General features: G+C 52.4%; 1 protein-coding gene across 14 annotated transcripts in view; it reads left to right on the top strand.

The window, feature by feature from the left end:
- Window positions 1–13,801, top strand: part of PAX2 (paired box 2) — a 94,509-nt gene that overhangs the window by 64,102 nt on the left and 16,606 nt on the right. For all 14 annotated transcript variants that reach the window (XM_082425218.1, XM_082425217.1, XM_082425221.1 and 11 more), the window contains 2 exons: window positions 8,959–9,134; window positions 11,323–11,449. In XM_082425218.1, coding sequence (XP_082281344.1) covers window positions 8,959–9,134; window positions 11,323–11,449 — 303 coding nt within the window. The remainder of the gene's footprint in view (window positions 1–8,958; window positions 9,135–11,322; window positions 11,450–13,801) is intronic.

Genomic DNA, 13,801 nt, shown 5'->3' with positions numbered 1-13,801 from the left:
GAGAACCTCTGTTTGTATCCTAACGATGACTAGCTGTGTGACATGGGGAAATTACTCAACCTTTCTGAGCCTCTTTTTTCTTTTTAAATCTCTAAGAGGGAACGGATTAAATTATCTCCATGGTACTTTCTAGCTATAAAATGTGATAACACTGAATCCAGAGTGGCAATGTCCTACACTGCTTCTTTTTCCTTCTAAAAGGTAAACTGCAAGGCAAGTAAAGAATGGATCAATCTTTGCTTTTGGAATTCTATGCAACAAATCAGCCAACAGTTTTTACCACCTACTATGTGTCAGACCCTGGGCTACGTTTACATAAATGAAAAAGATGGGTCCCTGCCTTTAAAATAGTCACAATTTAGTGAAGAAAACAAACATTAAAAAATAACGACATGGGAATTCCCTGGCGGTCCAGTGGTTAGGACCCTGTGCTCTCACAAGCCGTGCCATGTGGCCAAAAAAATAATGATAATAATAACTACGATACATACAGATTCTAAACTTGGTTTTGCCACTTACTGGCTGGAATAAGTACTTCGGGGCGAGTTACCTAGCCTGTCTAGCCCTTGGTTTCTCCAGATTATGAGCTCAACTGCCCGAGGCACATTGCCTGGGTTTGCATCTGACCGCTCCATCACGTGTTAGCTCTGTAACCTCAGGAAAGTTCCTGAACCTCTTCACTTCCATTTCCTCGCCTACAAAATGGGGATAATAATAGGAGCTTCCTGCTTAAGTTCTGGTGAAAATTAAACGAGTTAATATATGTAAAATTCTTAGGTGAGTGCCCAATATATAGTAAGCACTTAATGTTAGCTGCTGTTATTGTAAGGATTGAATCAGTGGATTATGTTAGGCATAGTGTCTGGTACCATAATAGGAGCTGGATCGATTTTAGTTATTATTATTATTTCTACAGTAGCAGTTTGGATAGATGTCTGCTGGAACACAGAGAAAAGAGAAGTGAATACTGCTGAGGTAGGAGCTAGCAACCCTCTGGTGTTCATCTGAGGAAAGTCAGTCCAGAAAAGCTCGAGGGACTTGGCCAAGGTCACATAGCAAGTGAGGGACAAAACTAGGATTTCAACCCAGCAGATGATACTCCTAGTTCAGTATTACATTAGGGCCACTAATGTAGTTAGTGTCCCCAGAGGCACATGGGTGTAAATGGGCCCAGTAAGACGGAGGTCAGGCAGGCAGGTAGCCACGCCCCTGCCTTCCACCCTATCGTGAACTCATGGAGTGTTTAGAAGCAGGGCTTGGTCAAGGTTAGCAGGTTCTCCAGGGCTGGAAGACTGGGCAGAAGCTGGTCTTGCTCAGAGCCAAAGCTTTGGGGCAGGTTTCCAAGGACTTCTTCATGCCCTCCTCTTGAGCGTGGCTTGGGGTGACTGGCCAGGGCAGTCCCACGGATCGTCCAGTATAAGGACAGGAGACCATGGGGAATGTCATCCCACCTCCTTAGACAGACAGTGTTTGCATCAGCTTCTTCCCAGCTCATGGCTCCCCCATTTCCTCCTCTCTCCTCCTTCTCCTGTCTCCTGCCCTTCTCTCCTCACCCCCTCATGCTCCTTCCTTTTCCTTTCTCCTTCCCACTCCCCTCTGGGCGCTCCCCTCCCCGTTTTGTTAATCCTCGCTCTTCTCCCAGCCGGGAAAGCAGCCCCATTCCTCAGCCTCCCTACCTCTCTCCCCGTTCTCAATCAGATGGGAGGCCAGGGTGGCAGCCCAGACCTCGCGGTCCTGCGCCACTGTGGGGGTGGGGCCGGAGCGACACAGGCGGGCTGCCCTGAATGACAAGCAGGGATATTGATCGCATTCTGAACTCAGCCCAGCCGATAGAAGGTAATTAATGACTCCATTTGCCTCAGCACCAAGGAGAACAATTGAGTTTGAAACTGCAACAACTGGCAGCTGGGGAGACTAGGGGCGGCCTGGGAGTGAACCCCTCAGAGGAGGAAGGTGGCGTTAGAGGAACTAAGACAGGGAGAGGGGGCAGAGGCCACTGGTCAGACTGGGATGCAGCAAAGAGCTCCCACCCGGATCAGCGCCCCGACCCCTCCGGCTCCCTGAAGCCCCCTAGAGGCTGAGGTCCATCACCTACTGTCCCCACTTCCTCCACACATTTCTCTTTTCTTCCTGTATCACTGTTCCAGGTCATTTTTGGTCTACAGGGGAAATGAGACTGACTTTCCCTGAGATTGCTTCTTGTTAGCTGTGTGAAACATGCACATGTTTTTCACTCTCCCTCAGCTTGTTTCTTCGTTTGTAACATTGGATTAATGGTAGCTCTTCTGCAAGTGTTATGTGGGAATTAGAGATAATGTGTAGTAAAGCACCTGGAGCCTGCCTAGTACATAGTTAGTGCTCAGTACATGACAGTGATGATGATCTTTGACAGGGAAGGCAAATTTGATAGAGTGGAGAGGGCTTTGGAGTCAGACATTCCTGAGTTCAAATCCAGCCTTTGGCTACTTTCTAGTTGGATGATGTTCAACAAACAATTTTGCCTCTCATCTGAAAGATAAGAATGATAGTAAATACCTCGTAAAAAGTGAATAGATTTAATGAGTGTATGTGGAAGCCCTAATATTGTCAGTTTCCCCGTAGATGGGTAGATGTGTGTATTTGGGCTTGGAAAACTGAAGTTAATATAGTTCTTTGCTATACTTTAAAAGAATTCCTCTCAAATGCCTAATTCCTACTTCTTGGGGTTTGGTGGGCAGCCCCTATTCCTTCCACTTTGATTTTAATGAGCCTTGGTGCTTTCTGACCAAGGAAATGGCACTGTTTCATTCTCTCTGTTACCATCACCCCCACCTACCTTTTGGTCAGCACACAAGAATTTCTCTTGTCCCTTGCAGGGACTGCTTTGGAGATTCATGTACAGTGTCAGCACACAAGGAAGACAGAACACTTCTGTTTTGTCCCTTGTCTCTAGCCCTCATCCCTAATATGTGGTGTTCAGTGCCTGTCCCCCTCCCCAAGCTGCTGAGACCTCACCGGCCAGCCCTATTCATGATTGGCTGGCAAGAGGGTTCTGGCCTGGGGTCAGAGGGGTGGGAGGTAGGGCTCTGCTCCAGGGTGGCCCAGAAACCGATGGGGAGTGACAAGGTTAAGTGAATGAGGAAATCACATCTTTTTGTTGAGGAGTAAAAGCCATTTTTATTAATGATTCTAGAAGTGGTATGTGCTTCTTGTACAAAGCCTGGATCATATAGAAAAACTTAGATGAGAAGAAAAGAATTTGCTCATGATCAGGGAGTAATCACTGTTACCCTGTGGGTGGCTCTCCTTCCAGTCAAGGTGATCTTTGGTTTTACAATCCTCTTCTTTTGCACGGAGATCAGGGCCCCACTGCTGGATCCCAGGCTCTGCACATGGGCTGGGCAGGCAGCTGCGGCTCCTCATTGCTGCTCAGGCTGCAACTGTCCACGGGCATCTTCCCTGTGCCAGGCTCCCTGGTAGATATGCCCTTGACCTAGCCACTTACCTTCATTTATGCTGCACTTCATTTACTCTGAGCCTCAGTTTCCTCACCAGTAAAAAGGGGATTATAATCCCTACCTACCTTGGAGAGCAGTTAGGAAGCCCAAATAACATAAGGTCTATGAAAGCTTTTGTTAACTGTAAGCAAATATGAAGTGGTCAGAGGAGAAGACAATACGAACCTTTGTTCCCTTTGAAAGAATAATCTACGTCAAAGTTTTAACTCAGCAGTTTGTTTAATTTAATTAATGTATTTATATCCTGCTTCATTCCGAAAAGGACTTATGGTAGCTCACTCTCCTTCAGAGACGCTACGGCTCATGCCATAGTGGACAAAGCACCTGGAATGGGCTCCAGTTCTGAGGGTCCTACTACTCAGTTGTGTGACCTTGGACTGGTCACCTCCCCTCCCCCACCTCACCACCCACCCTGCTAGTTTTCATTACCTTAAAATGAGGAGTTTGGACCAGGTGTCCCCTCATCATTCTGGGCAGTCTGGGCTCGGCCAGCTCAGGGGCCATAGGCGGTAGCCTCAGTGTAGGGAGGGTGCAAAGTAGAAAAGGGGGGATGCTGGGAGGGATGCAGTGTCCTGGATGGGGCCAAGTGGCCCTCAGCTGGGTCCCCTGGGTTTGGCACCCGGGCAGCAGAGTGAAATGATGTGGAGAGCAGGCTCTGGAGTCACACAGACCTGAATTCAAATCCCGACTGTCATTTACCAGCTGCATGGCCTTGGATAAGCTGCTTAACCTCTCTTTGCCTCAGTTTCCTTATCTTTAAAATAGGTATTATCACAGCACCTACCTCGCAGGGCTGTTGGGAGGATTAAATGGCATGTAACAAGCTCACAGTACTGTGAGCTGCTAATGGATGGTGGCTGGGCAGGGGACAGCAGAACAGGACTGAATCCTCCACATATGGGACCAACGAGCACAAGGTATCTTCCTTGCTCTGGGAGGTCTTACTAAACCTTCGCAACCACATTTTCCAACCTCAATCTGAAAATGTGGCCTGAGAGTGGGAAAGAATATTGGAAATCAGAACTGCTCCGGAAAGTCCGGGACATGCGGCATCATACTCCAGCCCTCCTCTCGGAGCCCTGACAAGGGATGGGCTGGTTTTCCCATCAAGGTGAAGGCTGAGGGCTTGCTCTGTCATTTAGGAAAGGCCTTCCCTGGAACCAAAAATGAGCAGATAGACCCACTTTATCCCACTGTTTGCGACCAGGGCCGTGGTGTGGTGAGTCCAACATAGGGGCCATCTCTGGGCCCAGTTCTCAAGCAGCCTCTGCCAGCTGCCTTGGATGGCAGTTCTGCAGCTCCAAGGTTAAGTTTCACTCTTAACTGGGAACACAGTGTGCTCTGTACTTGGGTAGAAGTACCATAGGTGGGCAGGAAGGTGTTAGTGAGAGTGGGAAGGGCCTCTGTGGACCAGAGTCAATGCTGCTGGAAGCTAGCAAGCAGCGGGGCAGGTGAAGAAGGGGCATGAGTCTACCCAGGGGCCTGTCGTGGGTCTTCCCATATCCTCTGACAGCTAAGGATGTGTGGGACTTGCCTGACAAGTAACTGGGTGTCCTGGGATGCTAAGCCAGCCAGGTGGCTGGTCCAGAGGCCTTCTGCCAGGGGTCTGGCTTTGAATGCTACCCAGGAGAGCCTCGTTCATTCATTCATTCATTCACTCATTCATCCATTGAGTATCAACTCTGTGCCCAGCTCCATGCCTGGCACTGGATCTACAGAGATGCACCGGTCATGGTTCCTGCCCACAGGGGACTCCCAGCCTGGCTCCTTGGCACAAGGGGGTGGGTGCTATCTCATTACTTTCCTTGCTGCTCACTCTGCAGCCCAGATCAGGAGTTGCTTCTGCCTCTTCCTCCATGTTAGCCCAGCTCTGCCAGAGAGCCCTTCAGTGCCTGGGCCTGGCAGTGTCTCATAGCCCAGCTCCATCCCTCTCCCTTGCTGCCACCTCTGAGACTCTACCTTAGGAAGCCCCACCCGAGCCCTCTCTCTCCATATCCTGAGGAGGTCCCTGCAAGTGGGTGGTAGTGACAACAGCTTTGTTTTCTCTTCCTTTTCGATTCTCTTCTTTTTTCAATGTTCTTTTTTCTTTTCTGCTCTTCGTCTACTCTCTTCTCCTTTCCTCCTCCACCCTCTACCCTCCAACCCCACCTCCATCCACGCCCCGGGCTACCCTCCTCACTGGATACACAGGCTTCCTGGAAAGCAGAACCAGCTGGGTTATTCCTTTAGCAAGGGCTCTCAGCCCAGCCTGTGCTTCCTGAGGCGTCTGGTGTAGGAAGCTTCTTCCCTTTCTTCCTCTCTCTCTTTCTGCCCTGCCTCTGCCTCTGGGCTTCCTTCTTCCCTGAGCTTCTCCTCCTTGGACCTCTGAGCCCAGGCTTCTCCCGGCCTCCTTCCCTCACTCCCTTCCCGCCCTTCCTCCTTGCCTTCACTCCTCCCTTCCTTCTCTAGCTGAGGGAAGGGCACCACCCTGGCCTCTGGGGAGAGCCTGGGAGAGCCTGTGGGCCCTCTGGCTGATTTGGGGGACACTGCCTCCCTGTCCCCCACCAGTAATGCCACTGCCCTCTCCCTGCCCCTGTGGCTGTCCTCCCTGTTCCCCAGAACTTTCTTTGTGCTCCTTCGCCATTCATCATGACTGCTGCCTTTCCCACCTCCCTATCACCTTCCTTCTCCTTTGAGGAGTTTCCTCAAGCCTCCTGCAGCCTCCCTTGGCGGTTCTCTCCTGCTTGCATCAGACTAGTTTGCTTTTCTGCTCCTCTAGCACCTTCTGTCTCTTCCTTGCCCCACCCTCTTCCCTCTCCTCTTCCTCCCTTTCCCCAGACCCTCGGCCACCTCTTCCAGTAGCAGCCATCCTTTTGCCTTTCCTTCCTCCCTCCCCCTTTCCATCGCTGCCTCTGTAACCTGTTTTATCACCAGGGCCTGAGTATACAAAAAATAAATAAATAAATAAAAAGGTCAGTGAGTGGAGGGAGCAGCAATAACCCCTAAAACAGTACTATCAGTGGAACATGATTGATCAATTGAATTCCATAGCGGCTGAAAAATGTGGGATTAAGTAGTGTATTATACGCACAATGAGTTGAGGCATGATGTTCATTTCAAGTTCATTTCACCGGCCTCTGCCACCAGATCAGGCAATCAATAGGGGCAGCAGATATCATATATCACCTCTCTGCGGGCTGGGGAGAGAGCACCATAATCTCTCGCAAATTTAGAGTGACAGATTTGTCAAGATCTGAAGGGCCCCTGAATAAATGAAGGAAAAAAGACTCCTCCAGCCAGTGACCTGAGGACAAAGCTTCAGTTCAGCCCCTACACACACACACACACACACACACACACACACACACACACACGGGCTGGGCCAAGCCACACACAGGCACATACACAGATTTACACAGAGGCATAGTATGAGTCTCACCACACATATGCACACACCCATGCACATAACATGTGAGCCCATGTTCACAGACAAATGCATTTTACTTCCCAGGACTCATTGGTGACACTGCAGTAACCACACACAAAGACACTTGCTGTCTCCCTCTGCTCTGACAGAAGTGCTTCCCAAAAAGGTAGGAGGACTCCAGCAAGAGAGAATTAGACACAATAAAACATGTAAATAGCCCCAAGGGGTAGCATTAAGATGATGGCGCATCCTTGAAAGAGAAGCAGGCACAGAAGAAACATGGGGGGGACGTGGGCTCACACTCCCCATGCAGTCACACACGTACACATGCGCCTTTTCAGAAAGACTCTTGGACTGTCACTTACACATACCCAGACGTTTATTTATCTGGATGTTTATTCGTGTAGAAATGCATGTATACAGAAAATACACAAAAGGGAAAAATAAATATGTCACACCCTAACTCATATAGAGAGATGCATACACTGCCTCTAAGAGAGAAAATCATTCCAGAATCTTACACAGAAAAAAACACAACAACCAAGTTTTGTGGCCTTAGGAACATAGGGAACATAGAAATATCATCAAGGCTGTCCTTGTGTTTGTCTGTCCACCTCAGACATGATCCTGGTCTTCATTCTCTCTCTCTCTCTCTCACACACACACACACACACACCCCCCCACACACACCCTTTCTTTGCTCTCCCACCCCCTCCAGGATCGAGTGAAGACAGGAAGTCCCATTAGGAAAGCAGACCCCCTTGCTCCATCTGGGAGGCCAGCAAGAGAGGATGGCTGCAGGTTGAGGTTAATCAATATGTAATATTTTCTATGCTCTCCTGAATGATACTGTACGGTGTTACTGTATATAATGCAATATTGATTATATCATATCGTATAATCACCTATAAACTGATATATATAACAGTCCCAGAGGAACACCCTGGAGCCTACAGCATGGGCTGGCCCCAGGCCCAAGGCTCCCCAGCTGGTCTTGGGCTAGGGAAGCCAAGGAGTGGCCAAGCTGTGGCTGGGAGGACCCAGCTTTGGGCCTGGGGAGTTGCAGGGTGGAGGGTCAGGTAGTGTGGGCACAGCAGGTACTTGGCCCGCTGTGAACTCTGAAAACCCCAGTGGACCGGGATAGAGGGCAGGTCCAGGGAGGGAGGGGTAGCAGAGTGGTGGGAGGCCTGGGGAGAGCAGTGCACAGACAGGACTGGCCTGCAGCCCCAGGGAGCGGGCACTTTGTGGCACCACCGTGGCTTTTCATACATGGGGCAAGTCTCAGCTCCCTGTAGAGACTGCAGGAGGAACCAGGCGGCCAAGGAGCTGGCCTCTGGCGGAGCCTAGCCAGAGTCCAGGTCAGGGACGAGCTGAGGAGGGTGTCCGTCCCGGGCACAGCAGCATCTACAGGGACCCTGTCTTCAGTCTCTGCCCAAGTTGCACTTCATGACTCACGTGCCACCTGCTGTCCTCCTGCTCCAGTCTCAGGCCTGGCCCAACGCAAGCAGAGTGCCTCAGCTGGGCCCTGAGTCCCTCCTCCCTCGGTGGTGAAGTTAATTACTTCACCCAGTCTCCATGTTACACTCAGCCTCGGAGATTTGATGATTTTCCACCCTTGGAGTCAGTGGAACTGAAATTCATCTCAGAGCCGAGTTCAATTCTCCACAGGCTCGGTAATGCTAGCCCGAGACACCCAGCTCCTCCCCCAGGCCGATCCGGGCCGGGGGACAGAAGGGGTTCAGGGGAGACATGCCCTGGGGAGATGGCCCCTGGGAATCCCTCTGGCTCCACCACCTCTGCCTAGTCCTTCCCACGCCCCCGAGTTGTGACAGCTTCCCTTTCTCTTCCCAGGACATTCAGGGGCTCTGGCTCTCTCAGCCAGGTCTCTGAGGCATGGCCAGCCCCTGGGCCAGCCCCTCCAGCCTGAAAACTGGGAGTAAGGGGTCCCAGCAGGGGTGCAAAGCCCTGGGGGCCGAGCCAGGTGCCCATTCCCTTTGCCCACTGTGTGCCTCTGTTGACCTGCACTCATGCCCCGAGTGTCCCTGTGTCCTCCAGATGTGTCTGAGGGCTCAGTCCCCAATGGAGATTCCCAGAGTGGCGTGGACAGTTTGCGGAAGCACTTGCGAGCCGACACCTTCACCCAGCAGCAGCTGGAAGCTTTGGACCGGGTCTTTGAGCGTCCTTCCTACCCTGACGTCTTCCAGGCATCAGAGCACATCAAATCAGAGCAGGTGAGGAAGGAGCTTTCTGCCTGCAGAAGTGGAAAGGGACTGGGCAGAGCAAGGCCTCTGGAGGACGTGCACACGTGGGTCAGCCACACGCACACCCAGCATCGTGTGTGCTACCTTTGGGTGCGCCGTGTGAACACGGTCACACAGGGACATTATAGCAGAGCTAAGAAAATTGTGGTAGTATATGGTAGTTAGAAAGGGTGAGTTCTGGGAGCGAGTATGGCCGTAGGTAAATCTTATCCCCTTTCAGTTTCAGTTCTATCCTGTTTCCCCGTCTGTAGAATGAAGGGCTTGGACAGATGATCTGACAGGTCGTTTCCAGCCCTGCCGTTCTGTGCTTCTGGCATAGAGTACTCAGGAACGTCCCTTGTCTAAATGCCCCTAGGGTCCTACAGACAGTCTGAGTAAGCCTGGGGCGTCAGGAGGTGAGCCCGCTGTGCCTGCCTCCTGACAGCCTACCCCTCAGACCCAATACTTCCCACAGATGAAGAGCAACCCGGAACACACAGCGTGGGATGCAGCCCACAACACGCCAGCACATTACACAGCGTAGAAACACATCTCCTAACTGCTCCCATTCACCTGTGTACACGTGTTCACAGACCACCGCCACCCACCTGCTTGCTGCCCACCCGTCGCCCAGCCCACAGGACTCATAGCACAGCCCATCAGCCAGTAGGTGTGCACGCCCCACAGACCACCAGCTCAACGCACTTCCATGCCCGCCTCCACCCGCACACCAGGACAGCCCACTGTGCGCACACCCATTCCCCTCCCACTACAGCGCAGGCCAGGCCCACGGCCTCAGCACAGCACAGCCTGCCATGTGTGCACACTCGGGCACACACCCGCACGCACACGCACCAGCGCAGCCGCACAGACTGCACAGCACAGTTCCACTCTAGGACTCCAACAGCTCCCAGCCATTCGCCTTTCTCCCCGCCCGTCCTTTTATCCCGTAAGCTGTTTGTCTTCATAAAACAAAAATCAAAAGTCTTTTTAAGGTGCCCTGAGCCATAAACCAACAAAGGAGGAGCCGGCCGAGGCGGGCGGCTTGGTGCACCCTCCCCGAGTCCCCGGCTGTATTACAATGAATAACCTTTATTTACTTTCATTAGACTATTAAACACCAGCACAGTCATTTTTCCCCCTGAAACTCGGAGCAGGGCCCATAAAGCAAATCCGAAGCCTAATTGAGTTCATTTTAATTTCTCTCCGATCACAGCGAATTACTCTGGTGATAAATCAGGGGGCAGCTTCACCCCCAGTAGAAGGCCTAATTTGCAGCTAATTACAAAACTGATTTCTACAGGAAGATCAATACGAGAAGGAATTGGAAATGACGAGGCAATCCTGTCCAGCCAGGGAGGGGAGGGGGCCCTCTGGGGGGGCCAGGAAGCGGAAGGGAAAAAAAACGGACCCGAAAGAGCAGAAAATCAGTTTTAATTTAACGTAATATTAATCAGAGCAACTTTTCCTGCTTCGTGCGGGCTCCTGGTCAGCCCAGCTCTGGGGTCTGGCTTGGCGGTGGCTGCAATAAAAAGGCAATTACCCGAGTGTTTCAGGCAGGACACCCTTTCAGAGTCAATGACTGGCCCCCTCCCACCCTTCTGTTAGCCATGTGGACTCTCCCCCTCCCCAATTTCATACCCCAGTGCACAGGCAGAGAGCGAGGGGCCCGTGAGGCAGTCTTTGTTTGTTTTTTAAAAAGGGGCGCCAGCACCCGGTCAGCCAGCCCAGCAGTGCCAGGCTCGAGGCCCCACTAGGCCCTTCCCCCAGCTCCTGCCTCTGCCATCATGTCAGGGTTCGCCCCTCCTCCCCAAGATTCCCTACCCCGGAGGACCTTAAAACACCGCTTGCCTCTCAGCAGGGGGATTCCCACTGCTAAACCCCGCCCTTGGGGCTTCTTAGACAAGAGAGATGCTACAGAGATGTAAAGGGTGCTGGGATACCCGCCGAGAATGTACAGGCTGCACCTCAGCTTGCCAGAGTCAGGTCTGCCCCCACCCACACACAACTCTCCATCATCCATCGAGCCCGCCCCTCCCACACTCCCCGCCCTCTGCCTGGCCATCTCCTTCCACCCCATCTGGGAGGGCTCCCCGTTCCTCCTCCCCATCTGCACACCAAGCCTTCTTTCTGCATGTGTACGTCAATAGTGAGCTGTCTCTTTTCTCTCTCCTCCCAGGGGAACGAGTACTCCCTCCCAGCCCTGACCCCTGGGCTTGATGAAGTCAAGTCGAGTCTATCTGCATCCACCAACCCGGAGCTGGGCAGCAACGTGTCGGGCACGCAGACATACCCGGTTGTGACCGGTAAGGGGGCTTCCAGGAGGGTGGGAAACTGCTTTCAGTGGGGGGCGCCTCAGCCCATGCCATCTGGGGCCCAGCGTGACAAGTGGGCTCCCTGCCATGATCTCTGTAGAGAGAGTGAGTCTCCAAAAACCAGGGTGCTTCCTGAACAGATGTGTGCAGATGTGGGAGAAAAAGCCGTGGTCAGGGTCTCTGTACGCTTCAGCCTGGAAAGGTCAAAGCCAGGAGGGGCTAGGGCTGGTTCTTTCTGCCCATCCTGTTGCCTCTTTCTTTGCCTCTTTTCTTGCCTCCACCAAGGTGGCCGGAATTATGAGCCTCTTGTTAGGATGTGTGCAGGAGAATGAGGGCAAATAGGCCGGGCTGGCAAGAGTGGAGCATGAGTGCCCAGTGTCGAGTCTCCATGCTCCTGTGTCCCCAAGGCTCCTGGGGGACCTGCTTTCCTCTCCTCTGGGCAGCCTGGTGTGCCAAAGCTGTGGCTTTGGGCTTCAGAGCGTGGCATCTGGCTATGTGGTTATAGGTAAGCTCAATTATTTCAACCCTTCTCCAGCTTCCCAGAGAAATCACTAAGACGAAGGCTTGATTTCAAGGCCAGGCAGGGTCCGGACTGTCCCTCAGTCAAAATGCAGGGGGAGGGGGCACCCAATCCAGGTGCTGGCATGGATGAGGGAGGAGTAGCAGAGGCAGCTAGAGGGGAAGAAGGCTGAGGTGCAGCGCAGTGTAGAGCCCAGCTGATGAAGCTCCAGGCCACAGAGCTGAGGGCTGTGGAAGGCGCCTGGCACTGCAGAAGGGTTTCCGGGCCAGGAAAGTGCCCAAGTGGGAGAGACACACATTGAGGTGTTATTAAAATTCACCTAATTATTCTGGAGACACTAAAGCCAATGTGCCGTTTGTTCCTTGGGAGACAGAATGATTGAGAAGGGTCTTGGTGGCGATTGGGAGACACTGAGGCGTTACCTGCCGACAAGGCGAGCGGAGGTGGCCTGGGGACCTGGCAGCAGCCAGCGTCACCAAAGACAGGGAGCGGGCATGGCCCCACTGGAGGACAGCGCACTGGTTCTGACTTGGAGCTCTTCTGAGCACGGCTCAGGTCTGAGATGGGCTGCGAGTGGCCACCTGGCCTCCACCTGGGGGGCTTGGGAGAGCCCTGTTGTTAGCTTTCCCAGATTCTCCCTAAGGGGTGTCCTGGTACAGCTGGACACCCTAAGGGGTGTCCGGCCTGGACAGAGTCGAGCTCTTTGGCTAGGCAATCAGAGGTTGAGTTCTGGAAGTGTCGGAGACCTAGATGGGCTTTTGGGAGTGACAACGTAAGCTGGGTCAGGATACAGCCTATGATCAACTGGCCCTCGGCAAGAACCCTCCATAGCCCAGTTCGGAAGCTCTCTGAGCTGTGGGTATTCTGACCCAAGAAAGAGTGATGGTCCAGCCCAGGCCATGTTTCTCCTGATCTGCTGAGAGTTACAGTGGTCACTTCCCAAAAGTGGCACACCCTAGGCAGCAGCAAAACAGAGCCCAGGAGACTTTTCTCTAACCCCAGCTGTGCTTCCCTGGGCCCAGGGCCACAGTCTAGAAGGCAGAGGCTTCCTGGGGTGGAGAGAAGGATCTTTGGGGTAGGGTTCCTGCAGCAGGAGAACTCAGGCTGGTGCAGAAAAGTGCCTCCACCTTGAGCACCCCCCGCCCGCCTCCCCCCCATGGCCCTGGAACGGTCCCAGCTCAGCCTGGGAACATCTCCGGCTGATCCATCTGGATCCAAGTGTGAGAAAAGTTCATTTCAGACCCAGCTTGACATTCCCAGGTGGCAAGTTAGCACTAACATCTCAATCTGTATGCGACATTTCAATCAAGCCAGGAGTAACAAAAGCAGAACCATTAACATTCGGAGCTGTTCACCAGTGGTAATGACAGGGAAACTCGCTCAGAAAGTGGAAATTACCAAAAAGAGAGAAGTGTGTGGAGAAGTGGGGGAGGGGTGGTGGGAGGGGGGAGGGGCAGGGAATGATTTTTCTACACTTAGGCCAAGATCCAATGTTTGGATTAATGGTGCCATTACCCGAGAAAGGGCTACAGATTATGCTCATTCTTAAAATGTTTTTGCTGGCAATTAAATGGCTGCAGTTATTGATCTTTGTTGATTTTATGTCCTCCTAATTTGCATAATCTATTAAAGATGAATGATTCATGATGTGTTTATTATGGGGATGAACAGAATTTGCTGGAGGTACTGTCAAGGTGAGAAACAGGGCAGTGCCCAGAGGCCTCATGGATCATCTCAGGAATGGGTCCAGCACGTTAGCCTTCGGGCCAGGAGTTTGCGGGTAGCGGTGAGCAGTGATGTAGAGAGCAGACCAGAGAGGTGGA

Source organism: Balaenoptera physalus (assembly GCF_965194825.1).
Source record: "Balaenoptera physalus genome assembly, chromosome: 14".
In the NCBI taxonomy this organism is placed as follows: domain Eukaryota; kingdom Metazoa; phylum Chordata; class Mammalia; order Artiodactyla; family Balaenopteridae; genus Balaenoptera; species Balaenoptera physalus.
This window is presented reverse-complemented; position numbering and strand designations above follow the sequence as displayed.